This window comes from Xiphophorus maculatus, chromosome 11, assembly GCF_002775205.1.
Source record: "Xiphophorus maculatus strain JP 163 A chromosome 11, X_maculatus-5.0-male, whole genome shotgun sequence".
In the NCBI taxonomy this organism is placed as follows: Eukaryota; Metazoa; Chordata; class Actinopteri; order Cyprinodontiformes; family Poeciliidae; genus Xiphophorus; species Xiphophorus maculatus.
The window spans coordinates 18,866,022-18,888,126 of record NC_036453.1 but is presented as its reverse complement, the minus strand read 5'-3'; the positions used below and the strand labels follow the sequence as shown (position 1 = coordinate 18,888,126).

The 22,105-nt window shown below is 38.8% G+C and overlaps 3 protein-coding genes across 6 annotated transcripts; 1 reads left to right on the top strand and 2 right to left on the bottom strand.

Annotated features, from left to right (window-relative positions):
* The first annotated feature begins 2,434 nt into the window (after positions 1 to 2,434).
* Positions 2,435 to 9,332, top strand: LOC102222268 (palmitoyltransferase ZDHHC23-like). 4 transcript variants are annotated; one of them, XM_023342454.1, is made up of 6 exons: positions 2,435 to 3,002; positions 3,930 to 4,054; positions 4,897 to 5,511; positions 6,296 to 6,463; positions 6,660 to 6,897; positions 8,982 to 9,332. In XM_023342454.1, the coding sequence occupies exons 2-6, from the start codon at positions 3,936 to 3,938 to the stop codon at positions 9,228 to 9,230; spliced, it is 1,389 nt and encodes a 462-aa protein (XP_023198222.1). In that variant the 5' UTR covers positions 2,435 to 3,002; positions 3,930 to 3,935; the 3' UTR covers positions 9,231 to 9,332. The 4 variants fall into 4 exon arrangements, with proteins under 4 accessions (XP_023198222.1, XP_023198220.1, XP_023198221.1 ...); XM_023342452.1 differs by having other exon boundaries at positions 3,927 to 4,054; XM_023342453.1 differs by having other exon boundaries at positions 3,904 to 4,054.
* A 584-nt stretch (positions 9,333 to 9,916) lies between these two features.
* LOC102222527 (zinc finger X-chromosomal protein-like) lies at positions 9,917 to 18,856 on the bottom strand. The gene is made up of 7 exons (XM_005802962.2): positions 18,524 to 18,856; positions 14,957 to 15,053; positions 14,471 to 14,785; positions 13,850 to 13,999; positions 13,611 to 13,739; positions 13,298 to 13,441; positions 9,917 to 12,494 (listed from the first exon to the last, which is right to left on the bottom strand). The coding sequence occupies exons 2-7, from the start codon at positions 15,021 to 15,023 to the stop codon at positions 11,194 to 11,196; spliced, it is 2,106 nt and encodes a 701-aa protein (XP_005803019.1). The 5' UTR covers positions 15,024 to 15,053; positions 18,524 to 18,856; the 3' UTR covers positions 9,917 to 11,193.
* A 1,346-nt stretch (positions 18,857 to 20,202) lies between these two features.
* On the bottom strand, positions 20,203 to 22,011 carry LOC102234014 (diamine acetyltransferase 1-like). Its single transcript, XM_005802922.2, has 6 exons — positions 21,783 to 22,011; positions 21,652 to 21,703; positions 21,453 to 21,533; positions 21,269 to 21,370; positions 21,118 to 21,158; positions 20,203 to 20,993 (listed from the first exon to the last, which is right to left on the bottom strand). Exons 1-6 carry the CDS (start codon positions 21,846 to 21,848, stop codon positions 20,826 to 20,828), a joined length of 510 nt encoding a protein of 169 aa, XP_005802979.1. The 5' UTR covers positions 21,849 to 22,011; the 3' UTR covers positions 20,203 to 20,825.
* Between the last annotated feature and the right edge of the window lie 94 nt (positions 22,012 to 22,105).

Here is a 22,105-nt window from a genome sequence, read left to right as displayed (position 1 = left end):
GACATGGTAAAATCTCAGAAATATCAGGAGAAATAAAGACCATAAGCTCTTCTCAGACCCAAAATCCACTAGAAAACTGTGGGGTGAGATTAGGAGAAGAGGGCATGAGAGAGGAATCGGGACTCCATGATCCAGAGAGATTGTGCAAAAAGGAATGGTCAAAGATCCCTCTCTTGTTGTGGTCTGATCTTGGATGAAAAATCCTAGGAGAAGATCAGGAGAAATAAATCTTCAAAAAGGCTTGTGTGTTCTATTAAAAAGAAAAAAAAAACTCTGCAAGAGCTTTGTGGACAATCATAAGAACCTAATATAGAAGATGCACCTAAACCTTTGCACAATACTGTACAGCAGTAAACATTTTTATCTCAGCGGTGGACTTCAGCACATACTGCTGCTTCAGAGGCACAGCATAGCATCTTCCAAATTGGTTTAGAGCTGTTATCTCAGGTTCCGGGCTCCATTAAGACTAATGGAAGCCGTAAAGCCAAGAGCAGCATCTTTTCGCCTGCATTGATTCAGTTTGTCTAGACGCACATTTATATAGACATTAAGGGCTGAGAATACACCAGCCTACAGGTCATAATGCACCTGCATCTCCACCTCTGATTCTTTGGTTTGTAATGATTGTCTGGGGAACTTATGGAAGGAAAATTAGAAAAAAAAATAATCATGTTTGTTCCTGTGAAAACCATGTACCATATGGGTCTGCTGGTAAATTGAAGTAATTAGAAAAAAACATTATGGCAAAATGTCTCTTATAGAGACCAGTTAATAACTTTGATTTGTTCTAGTAGCTTCCAGGAAGCTCAATCCTCCAGGCGCCGAAGTGCTTTCTCATTTCTTATGCAGCTGCCTGTTAACACAGTGAGGCCTGCATTAAACACTTATGATCCATACTTCCTCTTTTGCCCCATTTAGTGGTGATGTAAAGCTAGATGGATGCAGCGTTTTGCCAAAGTATCTTTTTACCACTTGACTTTATTTAGATTCCATGCTACAGTCCCACTTCAGTGTATTTTCTCAAGATTTTATGTGATAGACCAACATAAAGTAGAACATAGCTGTGAAGTGGAAGAAAACTATACATGTTTTTTTCTTTTAATTAATAAAATCTAAAATTAAGCTCCATTTACTCTGATATTGCAAAATATAATCCACTGACATAGTGCTTAGAAAAAGAGTCTATCTCAAATCACCTTGGCATAAATCCAGATGTTTTGGTGAAGGCCTGAGAGATTCATTAGAGAAATTAATTTGTAAAAAAAAAACAAAAGCATGAAATAGTGTGCAGGAATTTAAAACTTTATTATGAATTCTTTTATGGACAAATACTGCAGTTACTCAAGCCATTATCCCCAGTCGGCCATCTTGTTTTTGACTACAAACATTTTGGTAATTGCTGTTATCTGTTAGTTTACTTAACGATGTCTTTGCAGTTCCTTTGGTTTTCTACATGCTGTGAGCATGTTTTTTTATTAGGGTTATGTAAACTTGTCAGAATTGATTTGAAGATGGACTGAGACAAAAACAAGACAAGACAACTTGTTGGAAGCTACAGGGACAGAATTTCACCTTCCACCGTAGCATAAACCCAGAGCTATAAATGGTTGTCCGAGGCCAAAGAGCATCTATTAGAAAGGCAGAGTCCAGACCTAAATCCAGTTAAAAAACATGTGATAAAGGTTAAACATGTATGTTTACAAATTGCAGATGCTTCCCATCCAATCTGACTGAGCTACAAGTGATTTCCAAATAAAAACTGACAAAGACATAAGTTTTAGATGCAACAACCATATCCCCCATGAAAAAAACAGCTGTCAGAAAAGGCGATTATCCAGTGAGGGGGGCTGTATAAAAATGCAAAGAAGTTTTTGGTCTTCAACTGTTGGAGATTTGCGAACATGCAGCATTTCACTTCCATTTAAATTGATGCAGTACTTTTGTCGGACTGTCCCCTGTAACTTCTACATGAACAAAATTAAGCCATAAAAGATTGTGGCCGTATTGTGATGAAATGTCAAAAAGTTCAATGGGGTATGAATAGTTTTGCAAGCTCGCTGCTGAGGTGTTTACGAGCGTGAAGCCGAACCATCTTGTAAGCACCACAGAGCGGGGTGGGGGGAGGGGGGGGGAATCAGAGGCCGACGTCGCTGCAGGGGTCACTTACCACATTGTCACTTTAAGTGAAAAGAGGTGCGACAAGCGAAACATTTACACGCAAAAATGTATAAGAATACACACACATCAGAGCACAGATCAAACACCAACACTTTCAACATAGTTTTCTGTGTGGGAGCTGCAAGGTCAAACGTCTTGTGGGAGGAAATGTGATCCATGAGGGTGGGGCTGCTCGTGGATCAACGATCACTCTCTCATCGTATGAGTGCCTGTCATGTTTCTCATGCACACCTCATCCAGCCGGGTGTGGATCATCAGGGCTGCCGATGCAGCTTTTGAACACCTCAGCAGAGACCACCCCAGTCCCCCTTGCTCAGCTGAGGCTCCACCTGCTCTCTGGGCGGCCCAAACCCGTAGAGGGGGCTTCCATATTTACCAAGCATGCCAGTATTAAAATCTGAAACGACAACTGACAGGGGATCACGTATGCCAGAGGACGACCTGTAAACTATTCAAAGTTACGTGAGCCGGTAGATGCAACATGATATTCAAACCACTTGTCAAGAGGAATTAATGTTGCCTTCTGTTGGGACACTTCCTCCATGGGAATTCGAGCAATGGAAACCATCTCCCTGCACTGACACGCTGCTGCTGCTGCTCCACCAGGGCTGAAACATGCCAGTTTCTTTTTTTTTTTTCCCCAACACAAATGACTGGTGAGAAACTAGGCTGCTCTGTTCATCTTTCCCTTCAATCACTCACAGAAGGAGCTTGGTGACAAGAGGTCATTTCTTATTTTTGTTTCTTCATCATCACTCATCGTTTACACTTGGAATAAGTGAATCCAACTCTGTCGAGCTTTACATTTTGCTCAAAAGCAAAAGGTAAGTAAACAGAAACTGTTGATTTGTTTGCGAATGTTTTTCTTGGCATTTCAATGCCGTTAAAATATAATCGACTCGCACTAATCTTCATCAGATACAGTCAAATTTTACATTTTTCTAAACTGGTCTATATTTATTATTTATCCTTTTGTTTTTGATGCATTCTTCATGTACGTCTGAGTAATTTTTTTTAAATACATTGCCCCTACAATAACTCCAGGACATCTCGGAGTGTTAGGGCTTCAGGTTTGCTGGCCCAGATAGCTAGTCTCTGCAGACACAGTGGCCTTGTTTTAACAAATTATATTTGAATCTCCAAGGACGTGAAAGCAATCAGAAGTATTTGAAGTTTATGCTTTATTTTAGTTCTTAAACAAAAACTAGTTAATCTTCTGATAGCAGCTTGGAATGCATTTAATCCATTCATTCACTGTAACCATTTTGTTTCTGTCATCTGTGCATCTGGTTTATAGATCTACAGCTATATATCACATATATTTTTATCTAATGTATCGCGTAAAGTAATGTAATGTAAGCAAGATCGCTTCTTGTTTCTGCTCCTTCACATGACAACACCCAAAATAAAATTCACAGCTTTCGTTTCCAGCATTATTTTTTTTAACATTACTCATCTTTCTCAAATGAACGTAACAAGCACAGAGTTTTCTATCCAACAGAGTCAAGTTAGATGTGTGTCTATCAATTTAGCTGATTAATGTTTCCTAAGTAGGTGGTTTCTGAAGTCAGTCTTTTGTAATAGTAATTATTGGAATTGTCACACTATTTTAGATTTTTATTTGCTAGAAACATTGCTTCCTGATGTTTTTAGCCATTTAGATGACACATTTTTATCTATATGCTTTTGCCTCTGCTTTAATGATTGCATTTTCTTTTAAAGTAGTTAAACATCGGTGGGATCTTTAGCAGGTCACTATGAAATGGGAGAAGCTGAAGCCTCCAGAGCCAGATGATCCCATGTGTTGCTGTGAATGTGACATCTACCTGTACAGGTGTTGCTGTGACTGTGAAGATCTGGATGAAGCGTTCAATAGGTACGGCATGTGATGAAACTGTTTTTACGGTGCCGAAAAATTGTGAGGATGAACCAGCGAGCCAAGAAAGTCTTTGAAATACTTTTTTTCTTTGATTATTAGAAGAGGTCCTTCTATTCCTACTGAAGCAAAGCCCATCAGTTGATAATCTACTACTTCTTGTATGTTCATTGACAGACTGATACCAGCCCATCCTACCCTGACAAATAACACTCCATTGGTTTTTTTATACTTCCTTGATCCTGTTCAAGGTTGTAGAGGTGCTGGTTCTTTTTTGGGATACACCCTGCGCTGGTTGCCAGTTTGTCTCAGCTTTATTCAGATACATACATGTATAAGAAGAACAGGAAACAGATATACCACCCTTCACAATTTCCTTTGGCATTTATTATCCAAATGATAAAAAGCATAAAATAATGCGAACATTTCTTTATGCAACAGCATAAGTTTGCAATTGTTAAAGCTCCAAGCACATTTATTCACTGCGTAAAATCTGTGTTTGAGAAATAGTTACTGTTTAAAAAACAGCCTGGATACCGCTTACAAAAATTTAATAATTCCTTCATTCTTTGATTTTAAATCAGTTTTGAGCTGTTTCTAGGATTACTGACACCGTGTTTGCTTTTGAATATGTTGATTATGTTAAAAATTATATTATCAAAACTATAGAAAATTTGCATTTTTGCTATAGCCTTCAACAGATGGAACATTTTAATTTGAGAACAAAGTGATAGGGAAACAAATACCATGATTTTAGCCTGAAAACTTTCAGCATGTCAAAATACAGTAAAATGTACAGTATATTGTTGTTGCTTAAGTCTGATTTCTTGTGCCTTTCTTAGGTGGCTGAAGGAGAAACCACCTTCATATGGGCTCCAGTCTCCTGTGCTTAGGACCATGATCAACCAGCTGGAGATCTCCATGATCCCGGCTCTGCTGCTGCTGCCTCTCCTGCTGAAAGCTGCAGCGCTGCACTACCTCCTCGGTATCACCATCCTCACTGCTCTGCCAATCCTGGTGCTGTCTTACTACTACGCCACCCATCAAAGGAAGAGGCGCACCCTCTTCTTCCTCACCCTTGCCCTCTACTCCCTGGCCTACATGTATTATCTCTTCATTGTGGAGATTTTACCCCGCGGGGATGTCAGCCCACTGCAGGCGTGTGCTGTGACCACTGGGATGATTCTCACTATAGTTTCACTCATTTACACTAAGAGAGGTCCAGGATTTGTCCCTGCCTCTCACCATGAAGCAAATCGTCAGAGGACGTACGCAGAAGATGACTTTACTCATTCTGATGGATTTATCCAGGCAACAACCGCAGAACAGACAAGCAAATATCCCCCAACAACAAAATGGAGCTTGTGTCCTGTGTGCAAAGTAATGCGACCCCCGCGTGCTGGACACTGCAGAACATGTGGATCGTGTGTTCAGCGTCTGGACCACCACTGCGTCTGGTGGGTCTTCCTTTAAAATAGTTTATCTGTGGCTTTTTTTTCTTTTATTTTGCTGATTTTCCCAACCAAGATTACAGATCTTTTAACTGCAATAACTTCTGTTAATATCTGTGCAACAAACAAGCTGCAGACCAGTCATTCTAACATATAGTAGTAGAAAGTGAACTTTGTTGGTCACATTTCGATGTAACAAAATCATCAAAAAATTCAGTTTATGGTCGTGATGCAAATCTGGAACTGCATCATGTCTTTAAAAACTGCTTAAAACTGGAAAAACACACTTTTGTTTTCAATTAGGTGTTTTATAAAGCATGTCATCTAGCAGTAATTTTGTAGTCCCGTTGACAAAATGATTCAAGTGAAAAACAAAACATTACAAATGGATTTATTTTATTTTCTCAAAAATAAGGAAGAGATCAGAAAGTGTGACATGTATATATGTGAGTTCTCTATGAACGCAAACTTATTGCATAGTTACTTTTGCCAAAGCTCTGACATCATCACAAAAAAGCTCTAATTATACTGAGAATAAATTACACACAGCAGGACTCTGTTTACTAATTAGGTAACTAGCAATTTTATTTTGGGGTATGAAAAGTAACACTTTTTTCTTCATGAGCATTTTTGTTTTAAAACCATGGGTAAATTACCCTCCTCTCTGCAATTGTGCACTAATTTGATTCAGTAAATCACATTGAGGTTTCTGTTTGTGACATGACAAAATGTGGAATTGCATCTCCATCCTCTAACCTGTCTGTCTGTGTTGCATGTTGAGATGCTGCAGGATAAACAGCTGCGTGGGACAAGCAAACCACCGCAGCTTCCTGCAGACCCTCTGTGTGTTTGTACTGACCTCCGTCTACGGGATCGGTTTGGTGCTCCGCAGCCTCTGTCCTCATCAGTATCTGATGACGGCCCTTTTCTACTGCCCCGGCGTCTACACCCAGCCAAGGTGCTGCAGACTCTTCAAAAACAGGGGACAAAAATGACAAAACTCAACAGATTGTTGTATGATAAGGAAAAGCTGTAAAATGGCAGCAGAGGCAGAAATCTACTTAATTTTTTAAAAGTATGAATCATTGTTCGTAGGCATTACACAAGTTACACAATATGTTGTATTGTTATGTTTGCTCTGTGTGTGTTTACAGCACAGCCCTTTGCTTCACCTGCTGCTGGTACAGCAGTATAATCACAGTTGGACTGCTCTACCTTCTGGTGGTGCAGGTTCTGAACATCAGCTTCAACGTGACGGGGCGTGAGGCTCAGCTGGCTCTGAGGAACAAGAAGGGCCAGAGCCGCCTGTGGGGACTTGTCATCGACACCGGAGAGTATTCACGTGGCTTCTATCAGAACTGGGCTGAGTTTCTCACAATGGCAGACTCCTCTGTGAGTCTTCACTCCAGCCCCACCCACTTGGTCTAGTTTCTTCTACAATCTTATTAAAACCGCTTCAGACTCTCAGTGCAGCTTAAAGAGTTTGTGATTCGGCATATGATTCTGACAATAGTTTTAATTTGCACAAGACTGCAGGAGAATATAAACATTCTTGTGTTTAAAAAAAGAGCACACACACGTGCATGTTTTGGTGAACAATTGCTCTGCTCATGGCTTGTAAAAGGGAAATGATTTATTATGTACGTCTCTGCATTAAAACTAAATAAATGCATGTTTCAGAAGCAAAGATGTAATGATTAATTCAATAAATTTCTTAGAAAAGGTTGAAGACTGTTTACTTGGTAAAAGCTGTGCAGCATTTGCCTTTAAGATGGTTAAATGCATTTTAGTTTCACATTGTGTTTAAGTATTTAGCATTCAACACAACACAGTACTGAACCTCAGCGGATATAAACGGTGTTAGCTATTCTCTAAGCTGAAAAGTGCAGTAGTGATTAATACTTTCTTTTATTTATGTAGCATTCTGTAAAGTTCTGTCATGTTTTTAATGAAATTCAGTTTTATAATACCATTAATCTTCATCCCCCATATATTCAGAAGGGAAACTGTTAAAAACTGCTAGAAGTAGTTTCTGAAACTCGCTAATGTCTGTTCAAAGATGGAAGTCTTTGGAGAACGCTGTAGCTCTACGATCCAAAGGGAGTGATGACCCCACCAGCTGCTGTATCCAACTTCTAAACTCTTAAGTAGTAAATGAAAAATGACTCAGGTGTATTTTAATGCAACATTCAACATCCGTTTTATCTTATTTCTTGACAGAACAGTTTTTAATAAATCTTTAAATAAATAGATTTCCCTCTCCTTTGCAAAACTCAGTTCAGAACTTATTGTTCCCTCAACTCCAGCAGATGTGAACCCGAATAGTTTGTCCTCTGCTGCCCCCATCAGGTCCCTCTTTGAAACTTCTCCCATTTATGCAACTCGGGGTCCATTCACACTCCCTTTCGTCCGTTTTAATCGAACTCTAGTTCGTCTCTCTAGAAAGTCCGGTTCTTTAGGAGAGGTGTGAATGTAAATTTGAACTCTAATGCAGGCTAAAAAAGCAAATTCTGATTCACTGGGTTTTGGTTGAAGTGAACTCTTGGCACGGTTGTGAATGTGAATGCAACCTGAGAACAGAAATGGCTCTCCACCCACCACCAGCTCCCTGCTTTGTGAACAAAGGGGAAAGAGGTTTGAGACTCACCTGGATGAGAAGAGAAAATTGGATGAGGCTGAATGCTAAAGAATGAAGCAGGAGTCTGGCTCTTTCAAGAACTTCTTAAAAATGCAGCAACAAGCTGAAGAAAGACATTTCCAGTTAATTCAAGAGCAGCAGAGGGCCAGCAACCAGCTGTTCTTTCAGATGATGTCTAATTTTCTTTATGTTGCAATGCCCCAATCCATGTTTACACACTTTATAGGTAATATTATTTTAAAGGGGAGTATTATGTAAAATTATTTTTTCTGAGTTTTATTTCATGTTATTTCTTCACCAAAAACATGCAGATTGTTGCTTTGATTCTTTCATGTGTTTGAGAAATCCTTTAATCTCCCATGGCTACCATTTTAGGTGCCTAAACACTTGCTCTTACAAAGCTCCTACATGTAAATCACTGAATCCTGGTTTTGTATCCACACCTTCCCCATTTAGCTCCTTCAGACTAGCAGCAGCAGCCATTAGCAAAAATCTGTTGAAACTGCATCTGCTGAGCTCATCATACCAACTACTTGTTCTAAGAATGGTAGTAAATGACTTAATAAAGAAGCATTTTTGTGAGGACATGCTGAAGGCGGCATGTCAGAAAGAGGAGTTTCTTAAAGAGACACGGACCTAATTTCAGGGTGTCAAATTTCTTTCAAGAGACGTTTGATACATACAGCATTTTTAGAACAGAAGGTAACATAGTAACTTGATTGTGGTATAAAATGGCACTATCCCTTGGAAATGCATAACACTACCCCTTTAAAAGCAAAAATAACATCTCAAGGTTATATTGAACGAATGGTTTTTAATATTCTGTTTGCTTCAACAGGCAGGAGGGAAGTGGTACTTCATCGGATTCGCTACCAACAGCAAGTGGTTTGTCAACATCAAAAATACAATGAAAATGGGCGTTGCCACGCTAGTATCAACTGCAGAGGGAGACGTGGATCTATCATATGCCAGTCGAGGACACCGAGAGAGAGAAAGGAACATAGAAAATGAATCACAAACGAGTTGCATCTTCTTGCAGCGCCGACAGCTCTTGCTGGTGAAGGAGCAACCGGGCCAAAAAGACTGACATGCCTGGGAAGTTTACATTTGTTAGTGAGCTTAAGTACAATGCACACACCAAAGTAACGCGGTTCTAACAGACACACTGACATCTTGTTGCTTTTGTTAGGTTGGGGCAGTAAGAATGACATAATTATGGTGGACGTCAAGTATGATGACTACGCACTGGTTTACGACATCAAGACGAAACAAAAGGTCAACAAAATCATCCACCTTTATGGTAAAGACCTCACTAGCAGTGCTACATTTTGTGTCGCCATATCTTTAGTAGATTAATTTTTTGTGACCTTTCCAGGCCGTAGAGATGAAGTCAGTGCCAACGTGAAGGAGAAATTCAAACAACTCGCCTTGGACGCTGGCACTCTGGCTGAAAACATTGTTTTCCTTCCTAAAAATGGTACTTTTAAATTACTGGATCCTGTTTTCGTATCCAACTACATTAAAGTAATGCAAACACTAATCAATTTAATCTCTTTTGCTTTCCACAGCCGAGTGCCCACCTGCCTAATTTCCTCCCCTAGTCATCATGTCGGTGATTCGAGCTGCAGATCATTACCTTTGCTGTGGAAATATTCATCTATCAAAGCTACTGGCTAAAACATCATCTTCAGTTACTTCGCTTTGCAACGACTCTACTGTTCCATTTACCCGAGCACCATAATTGAGTTATATTAGCAAAATAAAAGAAACAGCTAAAATACTTTGCTTTATTATCTTTTTTTAACAAATACGCAGACGTACATCCATAACAACACAATTCGGATTTCCTTTTTATCAAGTGTTTACATCTACACGCTTTGTACAGATCTGTATACAAAACAATAATTTACGTCCCATAGAAGTCTAGTTACACTTAACTATACAACGAGTTGTAAGTGAAATAAATATAAAAACAGAAATGATCACAGGTGTTAAAGGATGTAAAAAGCCATAATACGCATACACCACCAGCGCCTGGCATCTGAATGTTGCATCTAAAAAGATATACATTTTCCCTTTTCTACTGGCGAAAGCACATCTGTGATGGTGAAAACACAGTTCAGTTCATAGATCCAGATTTGCAGCACCACATACACTGTATGATTCCCAAAATACATTTCACTCAAATCAACTTTGAAATTCACTGGGTTTCTCTCCCTTGTTTGAATTAAAAGATTGAAACACTGAAATTTAGGGCTTAGTCTCCGCTTGATCCGGGCAACTGAGCACATTTACAGACAAGAAACAGAAATATTGGACATAAAGTAAAGCATTGATTGCACAGCGATTCATGTGCATATGTCGACGTTAAATCACAACCATAGAGCGTCCACTTCTTTTACAGGTAAATTGAATGATTGTGGTGGACACAGAATGATTTTTGATACCGTTCTGTTTTTGTTACCACAACAAAACCATTATGTTACATATCGGTGGGATCAAAGCACCAGGAAGCACAACATAGGGGGACTTTTTATGGCCTTCTTTCTCCCTTTCATTCACACACACAAACTGAATTTCACAAGTGCTACTTAGAACATGTGGCTAATCCATATCTCTGTTTGGTTAAAAGTATATTTTAAAAGAATGATGCAAACATTTTGAAAATTACACTTCGATTAAGACAAATCATTAGGACCGATTTTGACCGAGAACTGATTGCTACCTGCCAAATCCAAAAATGTGTATCTACAAAAAGACAAACTGCCATGCACACAGTCACCAGCAGGGGACATGCAGTTAAAAAGTGCAAGTCTATGAAGAAGGGGAAGAGGAGGGTGCTAACTGTGTCAGAGACTTAATGGTATGTACATGAGTATACGTCTGCGAAGAAACATAAGGCTGAGGATTAGAAAGAGCAAAAACAACAGATTGGACAAAAGTAGAGCGAACACACCACACTGTTTCTGTGAGTGTGCAAGGACTCAGGTGTGTGATGGGCGTTTCTGATGTTGGTCTTTGTTCTGGCACAGTATTTGGCTCAGTCAGAGTCACTCTGCTTTCACTACGTCCTTGTGGTGACGCATGATATGCTGGTTCTTCTCCGAGGGCCGTCGGAAGCCTTTGGAACAAATCTCGCAGCGGTGTGGGTAGTCCTTTGTGTGAATGGAGATCACGTGCCGCTTAAACCCCGAAGCGTCCCCGGTGCTGTAGTCGCAGTACTGGCACTGGTAAATTCTTTTCTCTTTCTGTCCTTTGCCGATAACAACAGTCACACTGCTGGCTAAGCTGGCCGCACTGACCCTGGCTGGTGGGCCGGACCCACCCGAGCCACTCGGTGCAGACTTTTTAGGGGCCGTAACGGGAGTGTGCGTCTCTGTCCTTTTCGCCTCACTCTTTTCAGGTGAGGCCTGCTGCTCTTTTGTGTGGACAGACAAAATGTGGCGGCTGAGGATGAAGGGGTCTGCGATTTTGAAGTTGCAGTGCCGGCATTGGTGGAGTTTCTTAGTGCGGTGAGACACAGAGTGCTTCTTGAGCTCAGATGGCCGGTGGAAGCCCTTTCCGCACACCGCACATTTGTGTGGATAGTCCTTGGTGTGAACAGATATGATATGGCGTTTCAGGTCACTGGAGTTAGAGCTTTTGTGATCACAGTGGGCACAATGGTGGGTCTTATTCTCCTCGTGAGTCAGTCCGTGTTGCATCAGCTCCTCCTCCTCTGCGAAGGTCTGGAAACAGCGTTCGCACTTGTACGGCATCTCTTTGCTATGCTTAGTCTTGATGTGAGTTTTGAGATTGGAGGAATCTGCCGACTTGTAGTCGCAGTACATACAGGAATAAGGCTTCTCGCCGGTGTGCGTGCGCATGTGTTTCTTCAACTCTGACGGGTGCCGAAAGCCTTTCCCACATTCCACACAGATGTGAGGAAAGCTTTTGCTGTGGACGGCCAACAAGTGTCGATTGAGCAGTCCCTGCTCAGCGGTTTCATAGTCACAAAACTTGCACTTGTGCATCTTAGTGGGTGGAGGAGGTGGCTGGGCTTTGGGCTCCCGGTGGTGGTGCTGCAGCCTGTGGGAGAACAGCGCCCCCTGCTGGTGGAACTCTTTACCGCACATCTCACACTCGAAAGGGGCTTTGCTGCTCAGTGCGTGCACCTCCATGTGATTGTGGAGGCTGGCTTTCTTGTTGGTGGTGAAGTCACAGTCTGTACATTGGTACTTTTTGCGGGTCAGAACGTCCTGGTGGTGATTCTTAGTGTGTCGCTTTAAGAAACCTCTCGACTTGAACTTTTTACCACAGAGCATGCAAGGATAAACTGTCAGCGGCTGGCCGTATGGACCAATGATAATGGCTGGAAAAAAACAGACAAATGACAACATGATAAATTACTTGTTTGAGAAGAGTCACTTTTTTATTTCATTTTCATAAAACAGTGTTTTTATAAAAGTACTCATACTCCTTTCACATTTTCCATATTTTCACAACCATATCCTTTAATCTATTTTGAGTTTTGTGACAAACCAAAACATAAGTTTACAATCCAACTTATGTGGTGTGCTCCCTGTTTCTCATGATTCTGTTTGCTCATTAATATTCTTTAACAAACCTTAGAGGTTTTCGAAGCAGCTCCATTTGTACTGAAGTTCAACTGAACGTGGCAGGACGATTTACTAATTAAGTGACTTTTAAAATACAGTTGTACCTTTTTTCCTCCATGCCACAGTAATGCACTACTTTGTGTTGGTCTATGATACACCACCAAATAAATTACTCTGAGGTTTGTGTTTATATTGTCACTGAATGTGAAAAGTTCAAGGCATATGAATACTTTTGCAGGGCAATGCACACATTTTCTATATACATATTTGAGTAAACAGTTTATTTTCAAAGTCTGATAAGCGACTAAAGAAAATTAATTGCATTTAACTAAGACGCTCCATCAATGTTAAATATCAATTGTAGATGAATAAAATTATATCCCTAAAAGCTAAAAAAAAAAATAGAACTGTAAAATAGTGGAATAAGTTCAAGACCTAAATAATTAAAATAAAAAAATCTTTCTTTAAAATGTAGCCAGTTTTATCTTTTCCATGAGTGAAAAAATTGGTTTTGAGTCTGGATATGAAAATTAAAATTCGGTTTTTTCCTCCATACCTGTCTGGACCTGCCGATGTTCTGATCGTCTCTTATTCTTGTTGCGTTGCCTATTGATTTCATCGACCCCGTCTGATTCATCGATGTGCAGCAGTGCACTGGCAGCGCCGTTTCGGTTTTCACAGCCCTCGCTGTCCTCTATACCTGAAGGACCAACAAAACTTCATTTACACAAAGCCAATACTGCGAGACATGGATAACGTACAATATCCAGTTTTTGTTTTTTGCCAAACAAAAGACAAGAGCAGTGTCCACAAAAACCTCCCCATTTTTTACTTTCACGGTTCATGCCCAATTGATCCATAAGACTCACCATGATTTCCTTGATTGTGATGAGAATCCCCGACAGACATGTAAACCATCTTCTCTCTGAGTGTTTGGCCTGTAGACTCTGTTAGTGCGACGCTCTCTGCATCTCCATCACTGATGTCGACAGATTCTCCTGTAGAAAGGTATATTGCGTTTGCTAGTTTTGTTTGATGCAAATAATTTTTTTAATGTTTTTTTTTTGTTCTAAATATTGCTCAGACAAAAAAAAAAACAAGTTCCTACCCATGTCATCCTCTCCTGAATCCGCCTTGAAGATGTACACTTTTATCACCTCTTGTCCATCTTCGTCCTTCTCCACTTCTTGGTCCTCCACGGCCCCTTCCACAGTTACCTCAGTTCCATCCTCAGAGACCATTTTTCCAGCTTCGTCCACTACGTACATAAATACATAAACATTAATGTAGTATAGCTATTACGTTACAGCCCTAGGCACACCAAAAAACCCATCAACGATTAGAATCAACCAACTTTTCACCGATAATATGTAATTGGAGGGTCAAATACTGAAACATGTATTTTCTTTGTGTTTCAGAAATGAAAATGTTTTTCAGCCTTCAACAAAACACCATGTTCTTGTTTGGAGTTTAAAAGAAAAACAGATAAAGATTTGGGAAATATGCTTTAATGTGTAAATGGGATCAAGTTTGTAATTTCTTGATTTCCTGTTAAATTAAAATCAAGTGCAAGGAACCTTGAACTGATTTTTATGGTCATTATTAAAGTTTAATTTATGAATCAATGAAAATAACTTAAGTGGGGATTGATCAAATCTCAAAACAAAAATCAAGATAAAAAACTGAAAGCTGAATCTCTAATAAATGCAAAGCAGAGCAGTAAACTTACAGGATATCATCAGATAATCTCCACAGCCATCTTGGTCGTCATCCTGCTGTTCTGGGTCCAGCCCATCTTCCGGGATGTCTCCCATAGCAACGCCTTCCTCTTCACCCTCTAGAGCCATCACACAGGTTTCTACAGCAACATCTTCATCTTCATCTCCATGCACATACTCAGAAACTACGTCTTCAACTGCATCCTGGATGACGAGCTCTTCTGGGGCAAATCTGTGAACTGCCATGCCTTCACCCTCACCTTCTGATACCAACACAGTCTCTTGAAGCTCCACAACAAACTCCTGCCCACCGGCACAACCGTCATCTGCAAGAAGATAATCATTTAACAGGATAACACCAAGGACCCGAAATTATTATACAAGTTCTAAGGCTACAAGTCAAAGTGGATATGTACATCCTCTAACTAGAAACAACACTCCTAAAATACTTTTAGTCAGAGATGTATATATAAAAACAAATAAACATGTCTAATTACCCGATCCGTGTATTATTATTTTAGGCTCTTCAGCATGTATTGCAAGCCTTGTGACATCCTCATCCATTGTCCTCGTGCTGCATTTGTTACTGAGGAGCTGAAAGCAGAACATGCAGCAGTTAACATGCAGCTGGAAAAATAAGTGCAGAAGAGCAATTCTTGTGAAAAAATGTAAAAAATGGTCAACAAATAATTATTACACTGTATTAGGAGTGCCATAAGAAAATCTATATGCCCTAAAGTCTTTTTGCATCTCAGTAGCATTGTAAATGAGTCGCCCAAATTATCAAAATATAAGAGTAAAACCCATCATAAAACCAAAAGTTTTTATTATATTAAGTTTAGAATTATGCGTTACAGTTTAAAAGTTAAAAAAATTAATTGGAACAGGAAAAAACGTTAGGCAGGCATCCAGGGTCAACTGTACCCATTTGACAGATTTTAATGTGACTAGTGTGCGTGTGAACCTCTGTATCAAGTTTTTTTTTTTTCTCCATACACAACAGGAAAGGAAAACTTTAGATACCCGATGAGGTAAAATGTAAAGCAGAATCTCCATCTTGCATCATCCTCATCAAAAATTGGCTTGATTTATTTAATAAACAATAAATATAAGCAGGTTTGTTGTCGATTAACATATTGACAACAATATAATAATGACGAATATTTTATGAGATATTATGACTTTTTGTGCAATTCCTGCAGTAGATTCAGCCTAGGTGTTTTATTTTCTTTCCACAGACCTGGAAACAGATTTCTCATGTTTTCCAGTGTACCATCTATCCTCCTTCCTTCCTCGATTCTGTTCTAATCTCTCTATCTTTTTTTAACTTTTTACCCCAGCTCGCTTCCCTTTTTTCTCTTTTTTTAAAGCTGTAATGCTCCACTGTAGGACAGGACATGTTTTAAGAGAGATTTATTAATTCAATTTACAGAAATGATTATATCACTGTTTACCACTGTTAGGGGTTTGGCCAGAGCTCTTTTCACAAAAACCCCCTGGAGCTCACATGACGGAGCAAGATTAGTATCTCATTAAAGTTGTCTTAGGTTCAGTGACAGTCAGCATTCGAACACTGTTTCACTCCAAATGTTTATTTCAGCTAAAGTAAATGGAAACCTAACTTACTCTACCAGGTATTAGGAGATAGGCTGTACGCATAAAAATGCTGGTACATGTTTATATTTGTATCTAACCTATGAAATGCTGTAAAAACTAAAACCTAAAACCGTGGGCAAATTAAAACACTGACATTTTAAACATTCTCAACAGACTAAATGTTTAGCATGATTGAAAACCACATTTGTTCAGGAGCATCTGAGAAAAATCACTATAGATGAATGGTAGCAGGGCAACCTGTGTCTGCATGTTTTTGGTCTGGACAACAATAGCAAAATTAGGCATCAAAGGCAGAGAGACCATCTAGACCTAAAGTTGCAGCCTACAAATGCTGAGCATTCAATATAATGGCCTCCCAAATCTTGCATCTGATAAGTCCTTTGTGATTTTAATGTCAAGCATTTACCATTCAAATATCACTTATGTGTTTACACTGTAAAAAGAAATAAATATGTCACTGTTTTCCTTAGTTATTTTTTAGTAATAAAAAAAGAGTGATTAAGACTTAAGTATTAATTACTCTTAATACTTAAGAGTATTAAGTATTCTTAAGTATACTTAAGAATTCTTAAGTATTTTTAAGTATAGGATTTGGTATCTTTCCAGTGAATGACCATTAAAATGCTGCCACTGTATCTATAAAGTTGGTTCAGGATAAGAAAACATTTGATTCCTGATTTCAGTACCATAAAAAATTGTTTCCAGAAGTTTCTATTGTTAGAAACTTCTGGAATAAAAATAGATACCAAAATATCTCATTGTGGTGTTTAGGAATTTGCTTTTGTCCCAACTGACCTAAAAGATAAAAGATTTGATGTCAGAAAGTGAGGATAGAAAAAAATGAGAAGACCTTGTTTCAACTTTATGCTACTTAAATGGTCAAATTTGTGCAAATAGTTTGGTAGCTGCATAATCTAAGTAATAATATTCTGACATACAACAAACTGAGTATTTCCTTCTTAGCTCACCAAGTGCTGTAAGAGAGATTCTAATGGAATATTGTAGAAAAAAACTGTACTGTCCACACTGGACCCTTGTATTAATTTGATGTCTACTCGTACATTTACAGAAAGGAATAAAGTGAAAACATTGAAGACGAACTGAGTAAAACTATCACTCAGATCAGGAATAAACAATTCACATACGTCCACAACTAATCCTTTCGTTCAGGATTAGTTGCCAAAAATTGTTGACATGTAATAGGGCAGTGTCCAACTAAAAAAATCAATGCAAAAGTAATTAACACTTGTCAAAAATACTTTGACATACAGTATATTTGATAAACGTTTATGTATAGATTAGTAAATTGAAACACAGTGTGTCAAATTTGCTTAAAATCAGTTTTTGAACGCATAACACAATTAGAAGAGTGGGTTTAATAATACAGACATCACGTTGCAGTTGCAAAGGTAAGCTTGTAAATGAAACCATAATCTCCACTCTATTTCCCAAGGTAAATTTCACCAAGATGACACTTAAAGCCTTAAGTGTAATGTTTAACACGGGGAAGAAGATGGGATCACATGGGATAGAAATCTCCTCAAAGAAGAAAGACGCAGAGATGTAAACAAAAAACGGTGTAACTGAGGTGCCAATTTTTACTGAATGTACCATCCCCCACCTCTAGGTGGGCAAAAAAGGTGACAACGATGCGTGGAGAGCAACACAACAGGGCATCACTCCTCTTTAAAGATGTCAACACTATGTATTAAAACTCACACGAGTGGTTGGATTAACTTTGTTAGTTTCGTGCACAAGTCTAAACCAAACACAAAGCCCTTTGAGATAAATAAAGGCACCATGCCCAACTGACCAATGGAACAATATTAAATGCAAAGTCCGACTGCCACAGAAAAAACTGGTTTAGAAAGAGCCAACAGCATTACATGTGCAATGGCAGAACAAAAACCCCCGAAGAAAATCGGGTTAAGCTCATTGTTCACGGGTATACATCTCTGCAGAGGTTTGCAGCTAGCAAGAGAAGTGCTAAACACACCTTTTCTACAACCACTGTTCAACACACAAGCGTCCGCCATTTTGTTAGCCTTGTGTCTGAGGAATGCTAACTTGAATGTGAATAAAATGACTTACTAACAAAAAGGTTTTGTTAAACATACTTAAGTTTAAGTCAATTTTACTCCACAGTTGTAGAACTCTTTATCTATCAAAGACAAAAACGAAAAATTGCGAGTGCAGATACTGAACTTTCGGTGAGCTTGATGGCTAACTAGCCATCTGGCTAACAACATAGGCCTGCTTTACCAATCACGGCCTCAATTAGGCCCGGGCCCCGGGAAGAAGAGGCCCAGCCCTGAGCGGCCTCGCGTTTACATTAAATAATTTAATTAAAATATAAAATGCAAACAATTTTAAACAGCCACAAACGCACTAAGACGAAGACATCGCTCAAGCAAGAGGCGATCCGGGAGCAAAAGAAAGCCGCGTACCAGATTTATGCTGCAGGGATGGCCTCTGTCCGCTCCACGGCTTCCCAGGCCGCCTGGTTCCCCCAGACTCGGGCAGGATTCAGTCGGGAATTTTGTGTGATTTGGGCGGGCCGCGAACGAGCAGAGAAGGAGGGGTGAGGGGGTAGTTTCTGGAACACCGCTGAAAAACGAAGCAGGACGTCTGAAGCCAGACAGTGTCCTGCTACAGCCCCCCGCTTCTCCAGCTCCGAGGCCGCCGTCAGCACGACACGTCACAGCCCGAGAGCGGCAGGAAAATGCGGAAGAGTTGAGGTGGAAATCACCCGAAAGCTACCAAAAAGGCCATGATGTGAAGACCTGTCTGCTGAATTGTGACAAAGCTTTGCGTGGTGTTTCTTTAGTATAAAACCAAAAGTGACTGTAACTTGATTAAAAACCATTCTACTTTCACCAAACATCAGTGGGGCAAACAAGGAACCTAATTTACGTTTTAGTTTTCAGTTTTTAAAGACAAAAATATTGTTTTTAAACTACAGCTGACAGCTTTTAAATAGGAGCACCTATCTCTCACAATGTCTTGTTGGAGTACTCACACACCTTGAACTTTTTCAAAAACATGTTTTATGGGAGGTAAATCTAACAGAACAAAACAAGAGAGCACATAAAGGTGAAATAAAATAAAAAGAGCAAGTGGTTTTATTTTTATTTTTCTCCTCAAAAAGTATATATATATATATATATATATATATATATATATATATATATATATATATATATATATATATATATACACACACACACGCTTTGAGCTGGTGGTTCTTAGAACTTATTTTAAAAAGTACCACTTCAGTAGATAACAAGCTTTCTTTTGACCGACAATAATGAGAAACATTTTGAAACAGTATTGCAACATTTTATAGTTTTGACATGCATCTTTTTGGCCAAGTCAGTCTATATAGGTATGTGCTCTTTTTCATTTGCTTCAGTTGATTTAAGCTCCATCTGTCTCTGTTACATCCTTTCCATCGATTAGTATCACATGACAGACCAGTAGACTCTCATATGGCAGATTTTGGACCTATAATCAAACCAGGGCTACCTGAACATTCCCCTACTTCTGCTAGCCACCATCCCATCAAACTGAACGACTTAGAAAAAAATTATAGGATGGAATAGAATGCAGCGCCTCTCTGAAATACATATACATTCTTAATTTTCTAACCACCAAGCAGGGGGCACCAACTTTCCATTGACTGCAAATAAATTAAAGCATTAGAAAACTTGATCATGTAACAGATTAGTTAATTTTTTAAATCTTGTGCTATGTGCTGTCCTGAGTAACTACGCATTAGTTGCTCAGTTAAAGAAAGAACATTTCTTTAACTCACAAGTTGTCAAAGTAGGTTCAAAATGTCTCCCTGGTGTTTAGAAATTGACATGTGTTCAGTACAAAATATCCTGTTGTATATTGCTCTTTTTTCCCCCCAAAGAGTTTTTTATGAAATGGACAAAGCTGCAAAAGTATAATACAATGAAGGCACAAAGTGACTAGCACCTGATTTACAAACATCCACTTTGCTTTGTTAAATGTTTATTTGATTCAGGATTTCTGAAGATCAATGGCAATGCTGAATTAAAATAAAGCAGAAGTCGTCAGCCAAGTAAATACACTATCTGGTTTAAAAAAATGGCGCTCCATATGTTTGTAAATATAACATTTTTATTATTTAAAATCTGTTTTATGAACAAAGTTTAAACTGACAAAGTTTGCTGGGGTGGTGGTGGTTGTTTTTCTCCTAAAGTATATTTAATTTACGCTTTTTTCTGACAATAGCAAATTATGCACTTAGATTTTCATATTTTATTCATTACCATTTTCAAAACATCACATTTACTGTTACATTTTACAATATAACTCATTTCTAATTAAGGAAACCAAAAACCTCCATCACAGATTTAATTTACAAGATAACTGTTAACATTTCATATTAAACTAACATAGATGTTCCTTATTGCATACCAACACTGCACATTTTAATGTATAGGTTACTTTTTATCCACTTATTGTGTTCATAAATCACAAGAATACAACTTCTACACAAGAATATAACTTCAAAGACTGAGTAATTTGTCTTCATAAAGCCTTAAAAACGGTTTTTACTAGTAAGCAGTTTGTTAATAAGGGTTAATCTGCTTAATTTACAATGTGAATGAGGTAAATGTTGCAAAATCAGGTAAGAATCAAAGATACAGAAATATTAAAACTGTCCCACAAACATTGTTATTGACATCCCTAAAATTCTCTATAAGTGATCAGTATGTTTTATTTTGCAGTCATCTTCACCAGGTCCTTCTTTTGGATCTCAAAGAGACGCCAGCCCTCCTCCGAGGACAGGTCAGCGGCGCCCCTTCTCTTGTAGAACTCAATAGACTGCTTGTTGTTTTCTGCTACAATGAAATGCATACTGCTACAGCGGGTCTTTACAGAAATCTGAAGGAAAGATATTTCAGAAAAATGGACGTTAAAAAGCAAGCATATGAGCAGCACTAATACACCCAAAATCAACGTAAATGTTTGACCAGATAAGTTGCAATTACACATAATGTGTCTGTACCTCACTCAGCACCTTCAGGATTTGTGAACCAATGCCAAAGCCTGGTGAAACATTAAACAGGCAGAGCAATTACAACAGTTTTTGCCAATGTTGCAACACAGCTGTAAATTATTACATTTTGCACAACAGCTGAACTATTCATCAATCTTACCTCGAAACTCCTGCATGACATAGAAATCTTCCAAATAGAGAAGCTTTCCAATCCACGGGTCATATGTGAAGTAGTACATTGCAAAGCCAATCACAGAAAATCCTTGATAAAAGACACTAGAAGTTAAAGGCTTTATTTATAAAATATCTTAAAATATGAGGCAAGATTTTTTATTTTTTTTTACCTTCTGTGCTCTGATCTTTTGGGACTTCTGCAACCAAGCAATGGTAGAATGGATGATCCCCAAAGCCATCCTCAAGCAGATCTAAGTTGAAGTAGGATATTAATGTTAACATAGCAAAAATTGTTTTGCTTATTTACGAATAGAGGTTACTGCTTGTTTGGATAGTAGATTTTGGCATAAATAAGTTAATGCACAGCACCTTTCTCAGTGAGCATCACCTTCTCCTCCATCTCTTCAAATTTAGCAAGTTCCTACAATGCATAAAGATATGAACTGAATTTAAATTTGAACTAGAAAGAACTTGTTGAGAAAGCGGATAAAGTGCCTTACCTTTATGAGTCGCAAGATATCAGATACATCCTTTGGTTCAGCTGACCGTAACACAAAATTGGCCATTTTCTCTTTTTCCCTTTTTTCCCTTTCCTTACCAGTCCTCGAAATGTGAACAAGAGCAAAATTTGTTTCTTCATTCGCTCATTAGGAGTCCCCCCCCGGCAAAGAATTAGAAAAGCTAGCGCATACAGTTCTGCATCAGCTGCTCCCAGAGTTGTACAGCAGCGGCAGAAGCTTTCCCTTTATATATCCTCCAAAAAGACACGCCTGATTGTAAATCCACATATTGACGCATATCCTGTTTCTTTTCGATATGAGTC

What these genes read in the sequence shown, in the direction of transcription:
- LOC102222268 (XM_023342454.1), top strand. Translation starts at nt 3,936, where the DNA reads ATGAAATGGGAGAAGCTGAAGCCTCCAGAGCCAGATGATCCCATGTGT. An exon ending in CTGGATGAAGCGTTCAATAG is followed by an intron (nt 4,055 to 4,896) that starts GTACGGCATGTG and finishes TGCCTTTCTTAG; the next exon opens with GTGGCTGAAGGAGAAACCAC. An exon ending in GGCGTCTACACCCAGCCAAG is followed by an intron (nt 6,464 to 6,659) that starts GTGCTGCAGACT and finishes GTGTGTTTACAG; the next exon opens with CACAGCCCTTTGCTTCACCT.
- LOC102222527 (XM_005802962.2), bottom strand. Translation starts at nt 15,023, where the DNA reads ATGGATGAGGATGTCACAAGGCTTGCAATACATGCTGAAGAGCCTAAA. An exon ending in AATAATAATACACGGATCGG is followed by an intron (nt 14,786 to 14,956) that starts GTAATTAGACAT and finishes ATCTTCTTGCAG; the next exon opens with ATGACGGTTGTGCCGGTGGG. An exon ending in AGATTATCTGATGATATCCT is followed by an intron (nt 14,000 to 14,470) that starts GTAAGTTTACTG and finishes TTATGTACGTAG; the next exon opens with TGGACGAAGCTGGAAAAATG.
- LOC102234014 (XM_005802922.2), bottom strand. Translation starts at nt 21,848, where the DNA reads ATGGCCAATTTTGTGTTACGGTCAGCTGAACCAAAGGATGTATCTGAT. An exon ending in GGTGATGCTCACTGAGAAAG is followed by an intron (nt 21,534 to 21,651) that starts GTGCTGTGCATT and finishes ACTTCAACTTAG; the next exon opens with ATCTGCTTGAGGATGGCTTT. An exon ending in TCCTGAAGGTGCTGAGTGAG is followed by an intron (nt 20,994 to 21,117) that starts GTACAGACACAT and finishes TCTTTCCTTCAG; the next exon opens with ATTTCTGTAAAGACCCGCTG.